The following is a 24,353-nucleotide window of genomic DNA, read 5'->3' on the forward strand; positions in this document are numbered from 1 at the left end:
TTAATCCATTCACCGGTTGATGGACATTTGTGAGTTTTTTGTTTGTTTCCCACTTTTTGGGCATTTTGAATAATACACTTGCATGCAAGTCTTTGCATGGGCCTATATTTTTTCATTTCTCTTGGGTAGATACCCAACAGTGGAGTTGTTGGGTTGTATGGTCAATTTATGTTGAACTTTAAGAAAAACTGGCAATTGTTTTCCGAGTGGCTCACCATTTTACATTTCCCCAGCAAGGTGTGAGGGTTCCAGTTTCTCCACAGCCTCAGCACTGGTTATTGTTTGACTGTAGCCATCCTAGTGGGTGTGAAAAAACGTCTTCGTTGTGGGTTTGATTTGCAATTCCCTAATGACCGGTGATGTTGAACATTTTTTCATGAGCTTAGTAGTCATTTGTATTTCTTCTTTGGTAAGCTGTTCAGAACTTACGCCCATTTTTAAGTTGGGTTCTTTTCTTTTAATTGAGTCATATGGGTTCTTTATATATTTTGTATACATTGGATGTATTATTTTTCAGATACGTGATTATCAGATGTATGATTTTCAAGTATTTTCTCCCAGTCTGTAGCTTTTCTTTTTTTCCACATTTTCTTAATGGAGTTTTTGAAGCTCAAAGGTTTTAAATTTTGATGAAGTCTCATTTAGCAGTTTTCTTTTTCTTTTGTGGGTCATGCATTTTGTGTCCTATATAACCCAAGCTTACAGAGATTTTCTCCTATGTTTTAGAAGTTTTATAGGTTTAGCTCTTACATTTATATCTTTGACCTATTTTGAGTCAATTTCTGTACCTGGTGTTAGGCAGGAGCTCTACTTTCTTCTTTTGCATGTAGATGTCCAGTTGTCCAGCACCATTTGTTAAAAAGACTGTTCTTTCCTCCTTGAATTGCCTTGGCACCTTTGTCAAAAATCAGTGGACCATAAATGTTGATGTTTATTTCTGGACTCCGAATTCTGTTTCATTGATCTGTATGTCTAACCTTAGCTTGTACACACTGTCTTGATTACTGTAGCTTTTAAACTGAGGTTTTTTGTGTGTTTTTTAAATTTTTATTTTGAAATAAATTCAAACTTATGGTAACAGTTGCAAAAATAATACAAACCCCATACACAGAACTTCAGCATACCCCAACCCCCCTCCACCGATACCCCGATCTACCAACCTTAATATTTTGTCACTTTACCATTTCTTTCTTTCCCTCCCTCCCTCTCTCCCTGTCTATCATCCATCATCTATTGCTCTGTCTTCTGAACATATGAGAGCAAGTTGCAGACATCCTTGAACAAATAATATAATTCACGTATACATTTCCCATGAACAAGAATATTCATTTATATAATCACATTAAGTGTAGTTAAGAAGTTCAAGAAATTTAACATTGATATAACGCTTACATTCTATATTTCATTTTTTTCTTATGTCCCAATTGTGTCCTTTTGAACCTTTTCTCCTCTATTCTTAGATCTCATCCAGGATCATCTATGGCATTTAATTATCATTATCTATTTAGACTGTCTTTTTCTTCAATTGTGGAAACATATATACAGCATAAATTTTCCCATTCCAACCCCTCCCAAGCATTCCATTTAGTGGGATTAATCACATTCACAATGTTGCAATGCCATCACCTTCCCACCATCCATTACTAGAAATTTCTCTTCACCCCAAACAGAAACCTTACACTCATTTCTTATTAACTCCCCATTGCCCCTTCACCCACTTCTCGTAACCCAATACTCGACTTTTCATCTCTATGATCATATTCTCTGATACTTTCTTTGTGTTTACTGTGGGGCTTAAATTTAACCTCTTAAGTCTATAACAATCTTGTTTTCTTTCATACCAATTTAACTTGAATAGGGCACATAAACTGTGTTCCTATAGTCCTCCATTCCCCCACCGTTTTGTAGTTCTTGTCAAAAATTACATATTTTACATTGAGTCCAAAACCACTGATTTGATCCTGTAGGAAGTAAATAGTGGAGTTACAAATCAAAAATACAGTAGTATTGGTATTTATATTTACCATGTGATCTTTACTGGAAATTTTTATTTCTTCATGTGGTTTCAGTCAATTGTTTAGTGTCCCTTCCTTTCAGCCTGCTCAATTCCCTTTAGCATTTCTTATAGGACTGTTCTACTGGTAATGAAGTCCCTCAGCTTTTGATTATCCGGGAATGTTCTCATCTCCCCCTCATTTTTACCCTCCAGGTGTTTGTGAATTTTCTGAATCTCTGATGATTACTGACTTCTATTTGTATTCCATTGTGGTCAGAGAATGTGCTTGGAATAATTTCAATTTTTTTAAATTTATTGAGGCCTGTTTTATGTCCCAGCCTATGGTCTATTCTGGAGAACGTTCCGTGATCACTAGAGAAGAATGTGTGTCCTGGTGACCTGGGATGTGATGGTCTATATATGTCTGTTAAATTTCTCTTATCTCTCTCTCTCTCTCTCTCTCTCTCTCTCCTTTCTTTGTTTCTCTGTCTGTAGGGCTCCCTTCAGTATCTGAAGTAGGACAGGTCTTTTATTAGCAAAATCTCTCAGCATTTGTTTGTCTGTGAAAAATTTAAGCTCTTCCTCAAATTTGAGGGAGAGCTTTGCTGGATAAAGTATTCTTGGTCGGAAATTTTTCTCTCTCAGAATTTTAAATATGTCATGCCACTGCCTTCTTGCCTCCATGGTGGCCGCTGAGTAGTCACTACTTAGTCTTATGTTGTTTTCTTTGTATGTGGTGAATTGCTTTTCTCTTGCTGCTTTCAGAACTTGCTCCTTCTCTTCAGTATTTTAGAGTCTGATGAGAATATGTCTTGGAGTGGGTTTATTTGGATTTACTCTATTTGGAGTTCGCTGGGCATTTATGCTTTGTGTATTTATATTGTGTAGAAGGTTTGGGAAGTTTTCCCCAACAATTTCTTGAATACTCTTTCTAGACCTTTACCCTTTTCTTCCCCTTCTGGGACACCAATGAGTCTTAAATTTGGATGTTTTAGTTTATCTATCACATCGCTGAGATCCATTTTGATTTTTTTGATTTTTTCCCCCATTCTTTCTTTTGTTCTTTCATTTTCCGTTCTTTGGTTCTCGAGGTCGCTGAGTCGTTGTTCAGCTTCCTCTAATCTTGTACTATGAGTATCCAGAATCTTTTTAATGTGGTCAACAGTTTCTTTTATTTCCGTAAGATCATTGTGCCAGTTTGAATATATTGCGTCCCCCAAATGCCATTATCTTTGATTTAATCTTGTGTGGGCAGGCGTTATCAGTGCTGATTAGATTGTATTTCTTTGAGTGTGTCTGTGAGGATGCACACCACCCAGCTGTGGGTGATGACTCTAATTGGATAATTTCCATGGAGATGTTGCTCCACCCATTCGGGGTGGATCTAAGTTGAGTCATGGAGCCATATAAATAAGCCAGCAAAGAAAAGGAACTCAGTGCAGCTGAGAGTGACATTTTGAAGAGGAGCTACAGCCAAGAGGGACACTTGGAAGAAAGCACAGGAGTTGCAGATGAGAGACATTTTGAAGACAGCCATTGAAAGCAGACTCTTGCTCCAGGGAAGCTAAGAGAGGACAAATACCCCAAGTGCATCTAAGACTGACATTTTTGAGGAACTGCGGCCTAGAGAGGAATGTCCTGGAAGAAAGCCATTTTGAAACGAGAACTCCAGAGCAGACGCCAGTCATGTGCCTTCCCAGCTAACAGAGGCTTTCTGGACAACATTGGTCATCCTCCAGCGAAGGTACCCTATTGCTGATGTGTTACCTTGGACACTTTGTGGCCTTAAGACTGTACCTGTGTAACCAAGTAAACCCCCTTTTATAAAAGCCAATCTGTCTCTGGTGTTTTGCATTCCGGCAGCATTAGCAAACTGTAATAATTATCTTTTTTTTTTATTTACTCTTGCAATTTCTTCTTTATGCTCTTCTAGGGTCTTCTTCATGTCCTTTATATCCTGTGCCATCTCGCGTTGTCTTTAATTCTTTGATTAATTGCTCCAAGTACTGTGTCTCCTCTGATGTTTTGATTTGGGTGTTTGGGTTTGGGTTATTCATATCATCTGTTTTTTTCATATGCTTTAAAATTTTCTGATGTTTTTGGGTTCTTGGCATTTGCTTTACTTAATAGTGTTCTTTTAGGATATAAAGGATTATTCAAACAAATCTCTAATTTGTCAGATCTACAGCTTGGTGGCGTACACTTTCTCTAACCAGCAGATGGCGTCCGTGAACCACCTATGGCCCTCAAGTCAGTTATCCCCAACTTTGACTTTGTGGTGTGTGGGGATCTGATTCTTGTGGGGTCCAATTGGTGCACCAAGTTTGGGTGTGTTGTTGGTGCTGTCTGCCCTGAATGTGGGGCATGTGTCTGAGCAGTTAGGGAGGCAGGGCAGCTTTAATAATCAAACCTCTGAGGTGTTCCTGGAGATTTAAGGCTGTTGCAAGATTCTAAACCTTCAGTTTGGTCTCTCCATAGATTGTCTCTGCCACTGACCCACAAATCTTTGGTATTGGCATAGGGTCCCTGGGATTTCCACGTGAGTTCCTCTTCCCAGCCGTGCCCTTCTAGGGCCTTTGCTGAGGGAAGGCTGTGCTAAGTCACAAGTGTGTGCCATCCCTTAAGGGAAGCCCTGGGCCGCCGGGCCGTGTAGGGGCATTCCCAGCCTGCTGTAAAGATGGCTGAATGGGGCGTGTTAATTTCCCCCTTTTCACACAACTCTGCCTTCCCAGCTCCGGGAAAATTAGCTGTGGGTGCGCGAAAGGCTGTGATCCACGCTCGATATTGTGGTGTGTGCACGGTGTTGCTGGAAACACTTCCCGTCACACTGGGTCCCTTGGCATGGCTCTGGGCTGTGGGTCCAACGCCGGGTGGGAGCATTCCCAGCCCGCTGGGAAGATGGCTGCAAGGGGTGTGTTTTTTTTCCCCTTTTGGCTAACCTCTGCCCTCCTCACTCTGAGACAACTAGCAGTGGGTGCGCGAAAGACTATCTTCCACGCCAGACATTGAAGCGTTCACACAGTCCATTCCTGCCACGCTTCATGTGCAGTTCTTGCTGCCATATCTGCAGCCACTTTTGGGTTTTATTAAAAAAGAACTAGTCCGCCTCCAAACGCCAACCCACGGTTTCCCCACATGACAGCGCGGCGGCAGGACTTTCAGCAGGCTCACGCACTCGTTTCAGAACGCAGACTCCTGGTTTCTCCAAGTGCACGGTCCCTGTGGATCTAGCAGCCCTTGTCCGGCTGGTGCATCGCTGGAACTGGTGTTCTGGGTCACTTTCTGGCCTCTGTCTAGTATTTTTCATGGGGGTGTTTTTTTGCCCTGTCTCTCCTAGCCGCCATCTTAGGTTCTCTCCCCTACCCTGAGTTTTGAAATTGGGAAGTACAGTCCTACAACTTTGTTCTTATTTTTCAAGATTGTTTAGTTTTTTCTGGGTCCTTTGCATTTCCATTTTAAGATCTGCCTGTCAGTTTCCACAAAAAGCCTGCTGAGATTTTGATAGGGAATTGCTTTGACTCTTTGATCAGTTTGGAGATAATTTCCATTTTAACCATTCTAAGTATTCTAATCCATGAACATGGAAAGTCTGTCCATTTAATATCCCTTAATTCTTCTCAGTGATGCTGTGCTACATTTTTAATAAAAAAAAAAAAATCCAGTTTTGTGGGAGAGAGTGTGTGAGTTTATACATACTTAGGAAAAAGCCTGGGAGAATAACCAAACCCTTAGGTATGGTTACTTCAGGGAAGTGATTCGGGAAACTATTACATATATTTCTGTGTTTGAATATTTTTCATAATGCATAACTTTTTCTAAATAAGGTTAAGTTTACATTGTAAAAATTATTTTCTGCATCAGAATTCACTATAAAGTTCCTTTAATTAATAAATGTAATTAGCGTACTTTAAATATAATTCATATATATTTGATTTAAAGCTTTTCAGAAATGTTTTATTGTAAAAAATAACTGTGGTGAGGCTGTTGATCCCCTTTGGACAGATTAAGCAATGAAAATAATTATATGGAGGAAAACCTGTATTTGTTACCACCATGATTTCTCCAAATAAATGCCATCTCTCTCTCTCCAAGGCTCTCAGCATTGCTTTTTACAGTAAATCCTCTGGGAACTTAGAACAGAAAGAAGGGAAAAAAGGAAACCCTCGTCCAGGCCCAGAAACTGACGAATTGCGCTGGGGTCTGTGACTGCAGCCCTAGTGTCCGGGGGAGGCCGAGCCCACCCGTCCGGTTCCTGGGGCTCCTTGCCTGGGCCGCACACGCCTGCCCTCTGCGTCCTGCCCCTCTGGGTTAAGGTCCTGTGCACAGGACCCTTCCCGTCAACTGCCTGGGTCCATAGCAGGCCTGGTATGTTGTTGCCCTGTCTGGGACTGAGGGAGGCTGGGTGATTGGGTCAGTGCCCCGGATGCCATTCAGGTGGCTCAGAGGGCTGGGGCCGAGGGCAGTGGCTGTGGGGAGGGCAGAGGCTGGGATGGGGATGTTGGGGGTGGGAGGCGGGGAGTGGTGGGCCCCTGACTGGAGAGCATCGGCATGTGGGGTGCTTGGGGGGCCCCAGAGGAGAGAGGGAAGGAGCTGGCCAGTGACCCCAGGCCCAACCCCAGCCTTAGGCCCTTCCGCTGCCTCCTCCTATGCTGCAGGCCCACCTGGGTTGCGTCCCCCCAAAGTGGGGTGTGCCTGGGAAGCGGTGCCTGCCTTTGGGGTGCTTTAGGGGGCTCAGCTTGGGTGTATGTGCTAATTAGGGGACTTAGTGTCTCTGTGAGATAAAACTGAGCCCTGCCTGAGGCTGAGCCTCCATGTCCATGTCCTGTGACAGCCTCCATCTGGGGACATCTTCCTTGCCCCCCGCAGGCTCTCAGGCCCGGGGCTCCCTCGCGGGCTGGTTGTGCAGCTCCCCTGCAGCATCTGGCCTTCCCTCCTGTGCTGCAGGCCTGATGCTGCTTCGCTGCCCAGGAACACAGCTAGGAGCAGAAGTCAAGTGTGCCACAAGTTGAGGCCGGATGGGGTGAGCAGACCTGCGTGTCCACTGCCTGGCCTGTGGCTGCTACCGAGGACCCAGGGGGCTGGGGGACCTCTGCGGGCAGTGTGGCACCTGAGTGTGGCCCTCCCAGTGTTTGTACTTTAGTATTTAATTTACCTAAAAGGTGGTCGACCAAAGTGAGCTGACCTGTGGTTTCCCTCTGAGTGCAAGTTATCTTGCTTTACACTCATGCGCCTTTCAGAAAATAAGTTCTGTAGATCCTAACCTCAAGGCCAGAAATGGCTTAGGTGATCATTTAAATCTACACGGTGGAAAAGAATTTGCAGCTTTGAAAACTTTGCATTTGCTGAAGGTAATTATGTTGTTTCCTTTCTTCTACTTGCTTTTTTTTTTCTCCCCTTCTTTATTCCTTTTGAAGATTTTGAGATGTTGAAGCCCACGTTAGTGAAAGGGAAGTGAGGCTTTCCTGGAAATAGGCACTAAAACTCGTCCCCAAACAGCACTAGTCCTGTCTGATGTCTTGGTCCAGGAATTTACTTCGAGTGTCTTCTCCAGGTCACTAACATGTGCCCGTCCCCGCAGGCTGACCTGTGAGCGTGTCCCCGGCACCGGGGCATTCTGGCAAAGAGAAAGAAACCCCTGCTTCAAACCTGTAGCGAACAGCACGTGAAAAGATGTCAAAGATGAAATGTTTGATCATGCTCCTGGGACTACCAACGACTTGCTGGTTTTTTCTTTTTCTTCTTGTTTTAAAGAAAGCCCTTTTATAAGAAACAAAGAACTGTTATCAAAGTATTGAGCAAATACCATTTGGCTCGTTCAGAAAGCACCACCCAGGTATTTTTTTCTGATTCCAGAATCAGAGGTGCCAGAAGCACCCAGGCACTGCCAGGTCTTTCTGACGGAGTGGTGGGGCACTCCCAAGGATCGGTGTCTTTCCTGGCCCGGCTTTCTGGTTGAGCATTTGAACCGGGTTCTGTTCTTAACACTGTTACTAAATTGATGTAGGACCTTGACTAAGTCATTTAATCCTTGGATTTCCCAGTTTTGCTTAACAGTAAAATGTAAACAATAATTCTTGACAACCTTTCATCAGAAGGCTGTGTGGAGGAGTCACAGAGTGACGTTTACACTCGGCTCTGAGCCCTCGTTCTGCAGATGAGGCTTGGCGCGACAGCCAGGGCTCCTCTCAGCTACGGTAAAGAGGAAGGGCTCTGTGGTCTCCTGGGCCAGTGGCGGCCCTCAGTGTCCGCGGGACGGATGCCCCTTCCACAGCAGCTGCAGCACCTCCCTCTGCAGCTGGCCAGTGCTAACCCTCCCTTGGCATTCGTCCCCCGTCACGGTTTATGACAAGACCCAGGGACTGTTGTCTCCTCCAAAACCGAGTAGCTGTTCACTGTCGCTGTCCCACAAAGTGGCGAGGACGCCATTTTCAGGATCAAAGCTCATCTCTTAATTTGAGAACAGTCTGGCCCCACGAAGTACTCATCCCCAGCACCACACGTTCTGAGCAGCTTGGCATCCGTTGCAGTGGTGCCTTAAAGCCCTGAATGTCATCCACCAAGTGAAAATGAGAGCTTTTGTTCAGCATTTTTTTTTGTCTCTTCTCTTTAATTGTGCAGGTAAATATATTGTTTCTAATATTTACATTTCTATCTTTTATTAGTTTCACTGAACCAAAATAATTTCATTGTCAAGATTTTAAAACAAATTTGTATTTTTTAAAGCCCATCTTTTTAGATGAAGATTGTTTAAGAATAAATATACTTTAATATTTTTGTCCTATGCTATACATTGGATTCCTTTGGAAAGGCAGCAGTGAACTGATAGGGAGCTTCTCCAGTCTGCAGTCCCTCGAGTGGTTTCATCCTGTCGTAGAGGTTAATAGGCCACAGCGGCATCTCTTAGAGAGGCAGAGGTGTTTGTCCAGAGACTTGTTCTCTCATGTTTCGGTTTGCTAATGCTGCCATTTTACAAAACACCAGAAATGGGGGTTTATTTGGTTACAGAGTTACAGTCCTAAGGCCATAAAGTGTCCAAGGTAAGGCATCAACAATCGGGTACCTTCACTGGAGGAAGGCCATTGGCTTCTAGAAAAGCCCTGTTAGCTGGGAAGGCCCGTGGCTGGCATCCACTTGCTCTCAGGTTGCGTTTCAAAATGGCATTCTCCAGAATGTCAGTGTCAGCTTCAAATGGCCGTCTTCAAAATGTGTCTCTCAGCTGTAGCACTGCCTGGGCCTGCATGGCTCTCTTTAAAGTACTCCAGTAAATCAATCAAGAACCACCCGGAATGGGTGCGGCCACACCTCAATGGAAATAATCTAATCAAAGGTACTGCCCGCAGTTGGGTGGGGAATATCTCCATGTAAACATCCAATCAAGAGGTCACACCCTAATCAAAAAGGTAATCAATCTGTCCCACAAAGTTGCATCAAAGAACATGGCTTTTTCTGGGGAACATAATACATCCAAACTGGCACATCTCAGTTCAGTAAATAGAGTGCACTTTACCTTCCTGTTTATTGAATTGATGGCTCACACCCAAAGTAGTTTCTACTCTTTCAGTGTCTGTATCTGTCACTCAGCAGTTATGTTCTCTTACGAAGATTCAAATAGTGAAGAGTGCCCAAGGTCTTTTAAAACTACTCTAAGATGTGTTGTTAGTGAAAAGTGTTTGAGAGGCGGGGGGAGTTCTCCTATGTGAAGATGCAAGCCAGATGGTCAGCACTCACCTCTGCAGCTGGCCTGACATGTGGTGTCTTGGTCAAGGTGGCATGAACTTGCACACATGGAGTTGTGAAGCCTGCACAGGACTTGGGGAGTGTTTCTGCCCATTTCTGCCTTTTACAGGTGTGCACGAGGCGCTCTTGTCTGCGTGTGGGTGGCATGCCACATGGGGCTGGTGGGTTTGGGCATGCATGGTCGATACGCATGTGCACGCCTGGATCACCTGTAACTCGAAGGTTACAAAAGTCACTAATAAAAAGTCTTTTATTAAAGAATAAAAGTAGCCTTTGAAATAACAATTCTGAACTCCTCATTTATTAAAGAATCTTGCTTTTAACATGCCATAATTTAGCTCTTTATCCTAAAATGTAATTATGGCTCATATGCAGAAAAGAAATCCAGGAACTTGCAGTGATGGCATTAGTTCCTTTTTTTTTTTTTTTTTTTAATCCCATTATTATGAAGAGGTTCTGCTGCCCAAACTCTTGCCCTTATTAATGTAAAAACTGTGCCTCTAATTCAGTCTTTGTGCTTGTACTTAAGATGTAAGCCAGATTGGAAAGGGAAGTTAAGATCTTAGTTTCCATACAAGTAAAAACAAAAACAATAAAACCTCATCACTGTTATTCAGATCATCTTTTTGTGTGAGTTTGTAAAGCAGTAAAAATTTCCTGAACTTTTTTCTGAATTATGGTAGACATTGAAAATTCCAGCTTGTAGTTCTGGTGTATACTTATTTTATATTTTCCAGGGGCCCAGAAGACACCTGCTTTGAGTTTGGTGTTTTTCCTGCCATCTTGAGTTTTCCGCTTGATTACCCACTAAGTCCCCCAAAGATGCGATTTACCTGTGAGATGTTCCATCCCAACAGTAAGTGTTTTCTGCAGTAGCTTCAACAGTAACAGGAGGGGTACAGAGATGGTATAATCAGTGAAATGTAACGAGTCAAGGTGTAGATTTCTAAAAATATTTATGTTTTGAACGTTAGCAAATCAACGTGTGGTATCGATGCCATGATTTCCTTGTCGATGAAAGAAAATATGAGCCTAAAACTGTGTATGCATTTGACCTGCCATCCTGCAGAGAGTGGGCTCTTGTGGGGAGTGGGTCTGGGTGGGTGCACGGAGTGAGTAAATTAAACTCATCCATATGTTAGGATGCTGTGTAGATTTTTGAAATGATCTGGAATAATATTTAATGATTGAAATGATATTTGTGATGTGTTAAGTGGGGAAAGCAGGTTACTAATCAGTAGGCTTGTTACCTTGATTTTTTGAAAAAAAAAATCCATATAAACAAATATATAACTGAAGGGTTAGCAGAAAACATTAAGGTGGTTCTCTTTTTGTGGTGGGTGTTTTTTTCTTTCTCTAAGACATTTCTTTCCTAAGATAAGCATGCATTACTTTTAAAAAGAGAAAAATTAATGTAATTTAAGTAACTTTGTTTTGTGCTGCTGTTGTCCAGTAGCAGGGATTGGAATCTCTGAACTGTCATTTTTATTTTTCCTTTTAAAGGTGGGATTATATATGGATAATAACGGAATGTTTTGTATTTTTAACAATAGCATTTAGAACAATGTTCCTTCTTACAAATGGTTTTTATTGTGTAGCTGTCTGCTTTGGTGTATGAATGAGATTTTCCATCATAAAAAGTTTGAAAATACATTATAGTTGATAGATGGAGAGTCAGTTGAAGAGGTCAGTAATTTCAGTTTGATTAACCATAGATACAACTATGAAAAGGATTGCAGGAAACTAAAACAATTAAAATAAAAAGATTGTATTGAAGAGAAATACATTCTTCAGAAAAATGCCAGTGACATGGTATTAGAGGCAGATAATGGTCAATAAAATGATTAAATTATGTGAATATGTAGTAAGAAAGTTAATCCAATAGTTATTCTTACTAGTTATGTAATTGATACGAGCTGTTTTCTGCCTTACTGTAAATGAGTTTGTTACTTTTATTTTGTAAACTTAATTTTTTGAATACAACTATTTTATAGGTCTACCAGTATAACAAATTTGTCAGTCAACAAATATTTTGAAAAATGTAGCTTATTTCCTGGAACTGCTGGAATGCACTGGTGAGCAAATAATAAAGACCCTAGGGGGCTGACCTTCAGGGGCTCACGGCCTTTGGGGCAGGATGGGCCCTGACGGAAGAGCCATTTGGCTGCACAGACCTGTCCTCTGATAGCAGCTGAGAAGGAGGGAGGGCTTGGCCATGGCAGGAAGGTCTGGGAAGGTCAGGGAAGGCCTGTGGGGACGGTTGGCAGCTCCTCCTGTTGCGGGAGTCCCCAGGTGAGGCGTTTGTGGCTCAGAGGCCCCGTGTAAGGAGAGAGGGGAGAGGAAGGCCGGGCCCAACTGCTGAGGCCTTTGGGGCAATGTCAAGTTCTCTGACCTTTTTTGTGAGAGCAGTGGGATTCCATAAGGATTGTGAGTGAGTGTGAGGGGCAGCATGGCCAGAGTGATGTTTGGAAAACGTGACCGATTGTAGTGAAGACAGCAGATGAGGAGGCCAGTTTGGGGTTGGCTGTGGGGTCTGGGGGAGAGTGGCTGGGGGCTTGGAACCAAATGTCGACACTGATGACGCAGCGATGTGGATGTTCTTGGAGAGAGTTAGGGAGCTGAGTGAGTGGAACTCAGGGTAGTGTCAGGGACGCCTTCTAGGAGCAGGACCAAGTGTGGGCCGTGCGGAGGCACACCACATGTGGCCTGGCCCTTGGATGACTTGGAGATGCCTCCAAGGAGCCGGTGGGCTGGGTTTTGATGGCAGAGATGAGAGTGTGCCAGGTGTGCCAGGTGGACAGGCAGTGTGAACTCAGGTGTGGAAATGGCCACAGCTGCTATTTGATGCTCCTGGGGTGTGCACTATCACTGCATTTACTGTCACCTTGGGGAAAACTTGTTGTCACCTACTCTTCTTTCAGGGCAGAGAAACTAGGTGTCCAGATTCTGTGAATTTGGGCGATAGGCTGACAAGCTGGTGCCCATGATAAGTAGGCCTAGAGTTCTTAAGCTCTTCCCCTTAGAGAGAGTTTGCAGAGACAGTTTCTGCTTAGCCACAGGGCAGTGACCACTAGAACAGTGGATGAAAGGGGAAAGTGAGGGGCTAGGTATAAAAAGAAAAGGCTATTTGGAGGTAAGTGATAACTAGTAAAGTTTTAAATTTTTATGAGATTCTGAGCTCATCAGTTAACGTGACGTGAAAAAGTTTGTCAAATTGTTATGCATGATTATAATTGTAATGGCCTTATAATTTTACATTTGAGTGCATCCAAGTGGCTTTCCCTGGGTAGCTATGTGTATACTGAACCATCTGAGAGTTTCCCAAAGTATATGGAAAAGAAAAGTCACAGATGCTTTTAACTTTCTTGATAGAACCAATTACATACTAGTTACACACAATTGAAAATTCTTTTTTCTCTTATAAGATCCTGAGTGTCTTGTAAATGATGATCTGTGGTGAAAGAGGGGTTCGATTTTGATGCAGTTCATCTCCAGGTGGTCTGGACAATAACCTTCCGATTAGAATAGGTCACCAAGGGAACTCGCAATGTCTTTCTTTTTCTGGATATCTAAATAATGCTGGTTGCCTCTATTCTAGCCATGTGGACATACATTTTATACAGTCCAGCTTATGTTTTAGTAGTAGAGTTAGCAAAATATAAGAAACCAGCTGTGAAGTATTGCTAATAACCCAAATTTCATTGGCTATTTTGATGATACTTAACTGCCAGATAACCTTTCATTTATCCTGTTTGGATATAATGCTGAAAAGAAGTCACCTGAGGATCGACTTGCACTGTAACTGGTTAGAGCTGGACGGGCCAGCCCGGAGCCCCCTCGACAGTGTGTGACATGTGCCGAGGCCTTGATGGCTCCGGTGCTCAGGCACAGGTCCGGGCAGGAATTGCATGGCTGTGGAGCGTGACGCATGGGGCCTCGGGCTGTGCTCCAGCCCAGCTGTGCAAACAGCTGGTGTCTCCTTGCTCTCTTTCACCTGTGGAGCCTGAGCACCTGCTGCCGTGTTCTGGCCCTGCAGTCTACCCCGACGGGAGAGTCTGCATCTCCATCCTGCATGCCCCCGGTGATGACCCCATGGGCTACGAGAGCAGCGCTGAGCGGTGGAGCCCTGTGCAGAGCGTGGAGAAGATCCTCCTGTCGGTGGTGAGCATGCTGGCAGGTACGCAGACATGACCACTGATGGCGGTGAGCATGCTGGCAGGTACATGGCATGACCCACTGATGGTGGCAAGCGCGCTGGCAGGTGCACGGGCCTCACCTGTTGATGTTTCTTAGAAGAGACACCTTGAACAGTGAGTTCATGTGTGTTATTTCAGCTTTTTCACGTTTCACAATTACGATTTTTAAAGATGACCGTAACTCCTGTCCCTTGATTGTTGGCCATTTCATTCGTTCAGCAGCACTTACTGGGGACCTACTCTGTCCCAGCCACTGCGTCCATGGGTACAGAGGTCAGTGTGACCTAGACCCCAACACTGAGAGACCAGTCTTTGAGGGCACAGCCCCTGGCCAGGATGCTGGGTCCTGTGGGGGAGGCGCACACAGGGGTGCTGCAGGAGGCTTGCAGAGTGGGGGCTTATGCCAGTTCCTGTGGGGCTTGCCAAGGAGTTGGCAGGACATGTAGGAGTGAAGGCGCAGGAGGGGAGGGGAAGGCACGTTTGGTGAGGAAATAACTTTGGCTTGTGCGAGGCCCAGAGGTATGAGGTGTGATGGCGGGGCCTGTTGCAGGGGGAGGGACTGTCAGGAGCTGGCTGTGAGTAGGGCAGCCAGAGAGATGGAAGGGAGGCGCTGCTGCCTCCCCCCACCCCCACCCCCGGCAGCACTCTTGGTCGCCATCGGAACCTTGGCCTGCAGCTTTGGGCAACTCCCAGGGGGTCTGAGCGAGGCGTTCCACCCCCAGCTGTGCCTGGGAAGGGAAGGTCCCCTGGCAGCAGCACGCTGGGTGGGCTTACTGGTGGAGGGGTCTGGGAGAGTGAAGACAGGGCTGGACTAGGGCAGAGCTGGTCCTGGGCCGAGGGAGGCCTGAGGAGGCAGCCTGGAGGACTTGGGCAATTGGGGTGGGGGGTTCTGACTCAAGTGCCTGGGTAGAGGGCGGTGCTCCCCCTTGGGTCAGGATGTGGGGGGGGGCTGAGTTGGGGGCATGGGGAGGATGAGGGCTGCGTCCCTGGGGGCTGTCCAGGGGCCTGCTAGCCATAGGCGTCTGCTGGTCAGCCAACGGCATGGCCGGGAAGAGCAGTCGGGAGGTTGGGGAAGACAGTTAGGGGTGACGTCAGGCAGAGGGTGGGTGGAGAGAAAGCTGTGAAGGACGGAGTCCACAAGGGAGGTAAGAAGGAATGATCTGGAAAGCTAGGAAGGAAAGACACGTCACAGAAAGCAGGTGAGGATCTGAGGGGGCAAGAAGAGAGTTGGCTGTGCCCGCAGGGGCCACCGAAGGCGAGGAGAGCCCCAGGAGGAGGGGCTCCATCCAGGCCACACGCGGACGGAGGAGGCCGGAGAGGCTGGGGTTGGGCGGTTCCGGATCTTAGAGGCAGCTTTGCTCTGAGTCCTGTCTGTCTTTGAACTCGCTCATGCTGACGTTTCCTCTAGCACCTTTGCTATGCTATTAACACAGCCTCTGCTCCCCACTGTCAGAAAGCGCGTCCTCTGCGGCGCTGAGCTGTCTCCGGCGCTGAGCTGTCTCCGGCTTTCTCTGCCGTCCCTCCTCACCACACAGTGCAGCCAGGCGTGCGGCCTCCACACGTGCCCGGGCCGCCACCTCCCCTTCCGCCTCTCCGCCCCCCGCCCCCCACTCCACCTCCCCTCCTGCCTCCAGGCCTCGGCCTGGTGCCCCAGTGGAGCCCCCCCGTGCATGTGCGTCACCCGCTGTCAGGTGCTGGGCGGGGAACGGAGGCTGGCTCTGTCCCTGCTGGTGTGCTCCCGCCTCGGCGAGCCCTGCAGTGAGTCCTGCAGTGAGTCCCTGCCTCTGCTGCCTGTCCTTTCCGTCTGCTCGGTTCACAGTGGTGCATCTGTGTGTCTCCCGTCTGCCCAACTGGATGCCACTCTCTGGGGGCAGGGGCACAACTTCTGCTCTCCCTGCCCAGTGCCTGGCCAGTGCGGGGCGAGTCTTGTTGAATAAATGGAAGGCAGGCAGCAGCAGGGTGTGACCGTGGAAGGCGAGACTCCGTCTGGCGTCCGGGCCTGGACGAGAGGCCGAAAGCATCGGGAGCATGTGGTGCCCGGCGGTCCTTGCCCTGCGTCTGCCGCCACTCCACTCGTGCCAGCGGGGGCCTCGTTTCTCTGCTCTCACCTTTATTCTAATGCATGTACTGCCGTACTTCATAGCTGCTTCTTGCTTCCAGCTTTTGCCTCAGGATGCCTTAATTTCAGCTTCTCGTGGCCCTTGGTCCTCGCTTTCTTCCTGCAGGCCCTGGCTCCTTTCTTGTTTCCTGATTCAAGTTGTGGAATGATGCTGGCTAGTGCTGGGCCACGCGTCCTCCCCGGGCTGAGCGTGGGGCTGTGAGAAGGAGCCATGTCCCCTAGAAGGGGCTGCTTCTATGGGAATGTGCACAGAGAGCATCTCCAGTGCCTGGGATTAGAGGGTGGGTCAGCATAGCTTGTCCAGCTACTGAAGGTGCCCTGCAGCTGGTGGAGCACTGTGGAAACCGTCCTGTGCTCTCACTGTTCAGGTTGTCATCGTGTCTTCTGAGCAAAGAAACCATTAATTGTTTTGGCACTTCAGATGTTCAAAATCCAAAGAATGGATCTTTTTGCCCTGAAATACATCGGTCTTGCATCCAGGAGTGGCCGAGCCTTGCCTCACACTGGTCCTCAGCTCCTTGCCAGATACCACAGACACCAGGGGTTCTCGTCTCCTTGTTCTGGGGGCAGCTTCTGAAAGAAACGGGGGCTCCTGCCCAGCTGCTGACTGCTGCGGCCCCCTTTATCTGGCGAATGTGCCTCTTCTCTTTATCATGATGAATGCCCCCCTTCTGTTTATCGTGGCGAATGTTCTTCTTCTCTTTTATCATGACGACTACCCCCCCTCCCCCATCGTGGTGAATGCCCCCCTTTATCATGTTGACTGCCCTTCTTTATTATGGCGAATGCGCCCCTTCTGTTTATCTGGTGAATATCCCCCTCTCTTTCAGAGCCCAATGACGAAAGCGGAGCAAACGTGGATGCTTCCAAGATGTGGCGGGATGATCGAGAGCAGTTTTATAAAATCGCCAAGCAGATTGTACAGAAGTCTCTGGGGCTCTGAGGTCCATGCCCGCGTGTGGACCTGTGCACAGACCCACACACCAGCTAGTGGTTTCCAGCCTTTCTCCTGGGAATGATCAGTGACGCTGATACTCTGTGCTAGCACCAAAAAAGGCAGACTTGCAGAACCACATCATCTATTTTGTTGCCCAACTTTCCCACCCCAAGTAGGCTTCTCCTCTGAAATTATGATTATGTAGAGTAACGACAGCCCGATGCAGTTGTAAGTATCCCTTGGGAGGGCCGGGCGGGTTGTCAGCCCTGGCAGCCTTGCCTGTCCTGGCTGAAGAGCCTGCAGGCCCAACAGCCGTGACCCCCTCAAGCAGTGGGCATCCCGTGGGTCCCCTCCCCTGGCTGAGCAAGCAGGGGAGGGCTGAATGTGCCAAACTTGCAGTGGGTCAGAAGCCGCGCTGCTCTTTCCAAAAAAGTGGGTCCTTGTGGCAACAGCCGAGGGGCCGGGCCGGGCGGCTCTCTGTACCGAGGCCCCTCCTGTTCTCGCGTCTGTTATTTCAGATCCTACGAGCAGATGTTTATCTTACGATCAGTTACGTCCTTTTCATTGTTGTCTATTACAAACCATCACATTTAGAAATATTTTCAGGAAATAAACGCTTTTTAAAAATGTAGATTAATGAAAAATGGGTTACATAAAAAAGTTTACTGCTGGTCATAAAAACCGATAGTTCCTTTTTGATCACATTTGTCAAAGATTGATAATTATGTCTTAGTTACTAGTGAGTTTTTAGAGCAGGTATGTAAGAGGTGTGAAATTTTATGAAGATTTCTTCTGGGTCTACAGGAGTTTTTCTTTTCCAATCTAGAAACTGGGAAGTTCTAAGGTTTTGCACATTGCAGCTGCACCGAACGTCACCTGGTGGGGGGAGGGGGCAGACTCGTCTTAGCGCCCGCAGCTGGGGAGGGAGCCCCTCGCTAGCACAGCATGTGGGGTGTGCCTTCCCCGCCCGGCCGCTGGCCCAGGGGGTGGCTCACGGGGTCCCCAGTGCACGTGGGGGCAGAGCACTTTCCTGCGCTTGGCTGTGATGAGAGCTGACGCCCCGGGGCTCCGCGCGTGGTGAGCTTTGCCGCTGCGCTGGGAGGCTGCTCTGAGCAGGGGCAGACCTAGTGTCCTAGTTCACATAGGGGTGTCTACATACGATAGATTTCATCTTATGTCTTCCTTTTTCCTTTTCTTTTACAATGTATTCAGTGGACAGATTAATTGTCTGTCTTGCTGAAACCTCACATGTAATTTCATGGTGTTAACAATTTATGGTTAAAGGAGGCTCCATATTGAACTTCTATGAAAACCAGATTATTTCTTTCTCAGAATGGTTTAAAGTTTGAAATCCAATATGATAACTTGTATTAGGAAGGGATTGGGGGAAGGAGAGATATTGTACCTAAATAGTATTCACAGGCATATTAAACAAGACGTGGCCGTCCTTATAAAGAGTGAAGAAGTGCTTGGTGCTGGTGGCTGTGTGGGGCCGTGGGCCGTGTTCCGCTGCGCCGTGGGGGCTGGAGTTGCGGAGGAGGGAGGCCTCATGGGGGGCATGCATTTATCCTTCAGGCTTCCGTGACACTTGGAAAAGGAAGAGGAGCAGTGTCTGCAAAACAAAGTATTTTTATTTTTTGTATTTATTAAGTGGAAAAAAAAATGAATCCCATGATGTCCTTATTCTGCGGTGGAATTTAATTACATTGTTAAAAATAAAGTTATATATTTTCCCCCTAATCTGAAGTGCATTTTTCTTGTCCTGTTTTTAAGTCCCCACGGTGGAATGTGCTGGAGGCCTGGGCAGCAGGGGTGGCAGCTGGGGGGGCCCTCCCTGGGGGCAGCACAGACCGACCTGCATCTTGGGTCAGTGCCAGTCACCGAGCGCCACTTTATACTGAAGACTGGTGTGGTGTTGTGTCGGGGCCCCAGGACGTCCTGAGGCTTCCTGATTCAGGGAGGACACGGCTCAGCATCCCGGGTGTGCGCACGGCTGAGGTGTACGACAGGGAAGGGTGTGGGGCAAGGTCGGATGGGGGCGAAGGCGCCTGGGGCGATGGCCGGGGGGACCAGGTGCGGCTTCCAGGGTCCTCTCCCCGTGGGGCCACCCGAGACGGCAGTGAGCGGTGACGACGTGTGGAGTGTTGCCCACCAGGGAAGCTCGAGAGACCCGCTGCCCAGGGCTTTTATCGGGCTGGTCCTGTAGGCTGTCCCTGCCTGGCACGTCCCGGGGTCCCAGACTCCCAGAGGAAGCAGGTGGGCCGTGCACAGCGGGGTGGGGTGGGGTGGGGGTGGATGGACCCTCTTTCCTTTCAAGGAAACAGCCTGGAAATGGCACGTCACTTCTTTTCCCATCCCACCCGCAGAACCTAGTCACAAGGCCATGTTTGTCGCAAGGGAGGCAGGGAAATAGAGGCTTTCGTCTGAGCAGCTGTGCGCCCTGGTACGGGTGGGGCTTCTTTTACTAGGAGAAAGAAGGGGTAGTGTTGGAGAAAAACCAGCGTTCCTTGCTACACGCATGCCCCCCTTGCCGAGTGGAGGGCCTGGGGGACGTGAAGAGGATGAGTTCAGCAGGAGGAACAAAAACAAAGAACGTGAGATGGATGCTGTGGTCCGAGAGGGCAATTTTGACATTCAAGGCGTGAGAGTAAGAGCCTGCCAGGCATTGGCTGGAGTAAGTCAGAAAGCACGTGGCTTTGCCAGCAGGTCAGGTGTGGGGGCACCTCACACACCTCACGTTAGGGAAGGGGGCAAAGCTCCGGAAATCCAGGGTCCCAGAGGCCGCCCAGGGCATCCCCTGCAGGCCCTTCCCAAGGACGCCTTTCTCACACCTGCTGTGCTTTAAAGTTAGTTTGCTCTCTGTTGTTTCTTTGGGTTTTCATTTTTTATTGGTGCCCTCTCCTCTGTGGCATTGGTTTTCTGAGAATGTTTGCTGTTTTGGTTGAATATCCATCCTACTTTTGGAGATTTCCTGTTCGCCTCTCAGTCCCGGGGTTGATGGAGGGGTGGGGGTTGTGGCTAGGGGCTGTCTTCTGGGTGCTGGCCGCCCCCGTGCACTGCTTCAGCCTGGGCATGGCCTGGCCCCCCCGGGGGGCAGGGGCACCCCACTCAGGCTGCCGGGGGACTCAGATTGTGGCACCCTGGAGCCACTGCCGGTGGATTCTCTTTGCTCTTTTGGGTTGTGGCTTCTTCCCCTTTGGTGTTCTCTGTAATCCAACTTGTTCAGAGACTCTGGGCCTGCTGCAGGCTTTCCCTTTATAGATCGCCCAGACTTCCTTTGTGGATTGCGGAATCCACTGTAACTGACACAGGCAGTGGGCGGGAGGCGGGGGGTGCCCAGGGTTCCCACAGCTGCCTCCACCTGGCCCCAGACACCCAAGAAGTCAGGCCCAGACGCTGGACACAGCTGCGGCAGAAGACAGACCTCTGCGGCCCGGGTTTCCCCCTCCAGCAGGTGCGTGTGCTGCGCTCCGAGGCCAGGACCCCCGGGACACATGCCATGGAAGAAAGGTGGATTTGAGTTCGCCTGCATGGTTCGGGCTCATGCATAGAATCCTGCTGTTTGGGGAGAGTTGGGGTGGTGGCAGTGCCCGCTGCTGGGGTTCTGGTGGGACCCTCCCCACCTTCCTTAGGGCTCACACAGACCCTCAAGCACCTTGATGCTCAGCAGGATGTGGCCTGGGGGCTCAGGAGGCCTCTCCCGCTTTCTAATTCCTCTGATCCTCAACACACCTGCCAACTGCATAAAAACCCTGGGATGGGGCTTGTCGGGCCACAGGGTGGGGTGCGAGCGCGGAGCCCAGGCCCCTGGCGGGAAGCTTGGGAGAGGACCCCACTGGCAGTGCCCTCATGGGGTGGCTGGTCCCATCAGAGGCTGTTTCTAGGTTGAGCTGTGCAGAAACCGGAACCCCGTTTCACCCTCACGGTTGGTCCAGGGCCCCCCTGCCCCAGGGCTGGGCTGTGCAGAGGGGACGAAACAGCCTTTCACGCTCGGGCCAAGGCTGAGACAGCATCTGCCTGTCTGCCACTGACCCAGAGCTCTGCTCAGCAGTGTGGCCCCCGGTCAGCCCCCAGCCCCTGTGCTGTGCCCTGAGGTACCCTGTGCCCTCACCCAGCTTGCTGCCCGTCCCCTGGTGTCCCTCAGCCCTGTGGGTCCTGGGAAAGGAGTGCTGGCCTTACCACTCCCTCCCCAGGCCTTCAGGCCTACAGTTGCCTCCTGGTGCTCCTTGAGTGGAGGGGCTCCCTGGACCTCCAGCCCCAGCCTTGGCCATGCTGGGGAAGGCTGCCTGCTTCCCGACTGCTGTAGAGCCTGCTGCCCCTGGTCAAGGCCACCTGCCTTTGGCGCTGGTGCCCGTCCCACCCGGTGCCTCTGCTCCCAGGAGCCGTTAGCTCACAGCAATGGCTTTGGCATCAGTTAGGCCTCTGCCCAGCGTCTGCCCTCCTGGGGGCAGTGGGAGACGGCCTCCTGGCCACAGGACTGCCCGGAGCCCTCGCTGGCCACAAGAATCGCTGCTCCTTGGGCTCAGCCTAGAGATGCCCCAACTGCCCAGTGTCCCCGCCGGCCTGGCCTGGACACCTGTTCCCGGCAGGGGCTGTGCTCCAGTCACCCCAAGGCCAGGCCTGCCCGGCAGCACGCTCTTGGGCCACAGCCACCCATGGCTCGTGGACCCTCGCCACAGCTTCTGTCCAAGCAGTGCTTCTGGGAACATCACCCAGCCCAGGAGGGGTGGAGATAGAGGCACTGGTGCCATCACTTGTCCAGGCCACTCCCCTGGGGGATGGTGGCCAGGAGTGGGCCGTAGCTGCCCGTCCCTGAGGCCACGGGCTGCCCCTGCCCCATTTTGCCAGTCCCCAGTGAGTGAATTTGTACAGCTTTTCACCTGGGCTACGAGGCCCATCCGACCCACCCCCTGTCCCATAGCTGGTGGGCGGTGCCTTGGGACAGGGCCTCCCATGGCCCCCCCAGGGCCCCCACCAGCAGCTGCTCAGCCCCCCACACCCCTCAGTGCCCCCTTCTCCCGCCCTGGCCTGGCCTCAAGCTTGCAGAGGTCACTGGGCCCTTTCGCTGCCTGCTGCTGTCAGGAGGACTGGCCCAGGCAGTGCCCTGGGGGTTTCTCCCCCACAGCCCCGGGGGGTGGGCAAGTGCCGGGCCCCACCCCAGTCTTGGCAGCACCCCTCCTTGCCCCATGCTCTCTGCCACAGGCCCTCTGCCTTCCGGGGGCCTGGCTGCCCTCCGTCTTGGGGTGGCCTGTGGCACCTGTGGTCCCCTGCCCAGCAGCCGGGCCCTGGTGGAAACCGGCCAGCCCCTCGCCCCCTCCCGATCCTCACCTGCCCCTGGTGCCCATTTCACTTGGTGCCAGGGCTGACTGTGGGCCGCGTGGGGACAGGTCCGGCTCGTCAACCCCGCAGGTGCGCGGCCTCATGGCCTGTGCCACAGACGCCCAGGCACACTGGCCATGTCCGCACACAGTGCACACCGTGGCTTCTCCATGCTGCTGCGTTCTCTGTTCACTGAAGGGACAATTCACGTGCAGCCAGGATAACTTTTAAGGGAAAACAACTGGTTCTTAAAGGTTTAAAGCCTAAAATGCAGAGACTCGTCCCCCCTGTGTGGGCGGGCCCGGGTCCTGAAGCTGATTTTAGGCTGGTGGGTTGTGCCCTCCTTCTGGCTCCCGAGCTGCTGGGGGGCAGCATTGCGCCCTGGGGACGGGCTGTGCTGGAGCGGGAGGGGGCACCCATGGGCCCCGGACTCTTACAACCCGAGGCCTCTGCAGTTTGGGAACGGGAGATTTTCAGGAGGCCTGTTGTAAACGCTTTCCTCTCCCAGAGTCCCAGGAAGTCTTGGGGATGGCCCCCTCCTTCTTGAGGGGGGCTGCACAGAGTGGGGGGTGACAGTTTCTGTGCCCCCCTCCCACCCCTGCCCGGCAGCGGCGACCGGGACCTCGCTCAGGTCTGAGCTCACAACTCGCGGCTGTGTCGTCCCCCAGGGCTGCATTGGCAGGAGGGGTGCCCAGAGGGCACCTGGGGTGTGCAGGGCACAGGGGCAGTGGGCTGCTGGCGGGGGACGGCTGGGAGCCCAGGGCTTTCCCCTCTGCCCAGGCCCAGGGCCTTGTGCCAGCTGCCGACCTGTCCAGGGAGGCTGGTGTCCTCCGCTGGCAGCCAGGACTGGGGACATGGGACTCAGGGAGCAAGCAACCCGCCCAAGGTGGGGACAGCTTCAGAAGCCGAGGCCCACACACCCTCCCCTGTGCCAGCCCTGGGCTGGAGCGCAGCTCTGGGGCCTCAGGAAGCTGCATCAGGTTCACTAAGCGCGTCCCCGGGGCCAGGCCCTGCCCTGTGGGGGCCACAGACACGAAGCCTCTTCTCGCAGTGGCCACCAGCTGTCCGGAGGCTTTGCTGGGTGGGGTGCACTGGGCCTGTTCTGGCCAGCAGGGAGGGCTTCAGGGGACGCCGGGTCTGGAAGGGTCTAGAAGCTGCATGGGTGGTTGACTGCCCGCAGCGGGCAGATGTGGAGACCTGGGCCCCGGTGGTGGTCAGCTGCTCCCTGGTGACTGGGGTGGGGCAGGCCTGGCAGTCTGGGGGGGGCTCTGGCTGGGACCTCCGCACCTGGTGGGCTGGGCACGCTGGCTGGTAGGTGGGGGTGGTGGCCCCAATACTAGAGCACCCCCAGACCAGTCGAGAGTGCCAAGGGGGACCAGGTTGGCATAGAGTTTAGCCAGGAGGGCTGCTGGGTGGCAGATCGGTCCTGGGGCCAGTGCTGGTTTCCTCCAGTACCCACCAGGCCAGCCCAGGCCCAAGCCACGGCCAGCACAGCCCACCCTCAGCTCCTTTCTCACCGGTCAGCTCCAGGGCAGGAGCAGGCACGTGTGTGCCAGGAGGGCCGGGGGGAGGGGAGTGTCGCGGCTGTTGGCACTGCCCCCCCGGAAGTGGAGGCCGGGCCTGGGCAGGGGCCCCGTGGGGCCATTGTGGAGCAGTGGGCACACAAGACCCTGGAAAGGACCGGCTTGCCTTCTTGCCCAGGCCCGTCCAGAGGGCTCCTTGGGGTGCCAGGGGAGGCTGACTTCTCCAAGAGGCTGGGATGTTGCACAGGGAGCTGTGCCTCATGCCCCCCACACCTCCGGTCTGCCCCTGAGAGAAGTCCGAGACAGGAGCCTGAGGCCCCTGCAATGTGCACCGCATGTGCTTGACTCCCACCCCTTGGACAGCTGGGGCCTCTCGTTGGCTGGAGGGTCATGGAGGAGCAGCTGGAAACTGACCACAAGTTCCTTTCAAGGTTTGTGTGTGCATGTGTGTGCTGTGTGTGTTGTGCCTGTACGTGAGTGTACATGTGTGTGCATGAGTATACATGTGTGTTGTGCTTTTGTGGGC

The 24,353-nt window shown here is 50.6% G+C and overlaps 1 protein-coding gene across 3 annotated transcripts in view; it reads left to right on the top strand.

Moving 5' to 3' along the window:
- The window catches only part of UBE2G2 (ubiquitin conjugating enzyme E2 G2), a 46,400-nt gene extending 27,674 nt beyond the window's left edge, over positions 1-18,726 (top strand). For all 3 annotated transcript variants that reach the window (XM_037830344.1, XM_037830352.1, XM_037830362.1), the window contains 3 exons: positions 10,471-10,589; positions 13,770-13,910; positions 16,879-18,726. In XM_037830344.1, the coding sequence (XP_037686272.1) occupies positions 10,471-10,589; positions 13,770-13,910; positions 16,879-16,991 (373 nt within the window). In that variant the 3' untranslated portion in view covers positions 16,992-18,726. The remainder of the gene's footprint in view (positions 1-10,470; positions 10,590-13,769; positions 13,911-16,878) is intronic.
- Positions 18,727-24,353: the final 5,627 nt, after the last annotated feature.

Source organism: Choloepus didactylus, chromosome 1 (assembly GCF_015220235.1).
Source record: "Choloepus didactylus isolate mChoDid1 chromosome 1, mChoDid1.pri, whole genome shotgun sequence".
Taxonomy (NCBI): domain Eukaryota; kingdom Metazoa; phylum Chordata; class Mammalia; order Pilosa; family Megalonychidae; genus Choloepus; species Choloepus didactylus.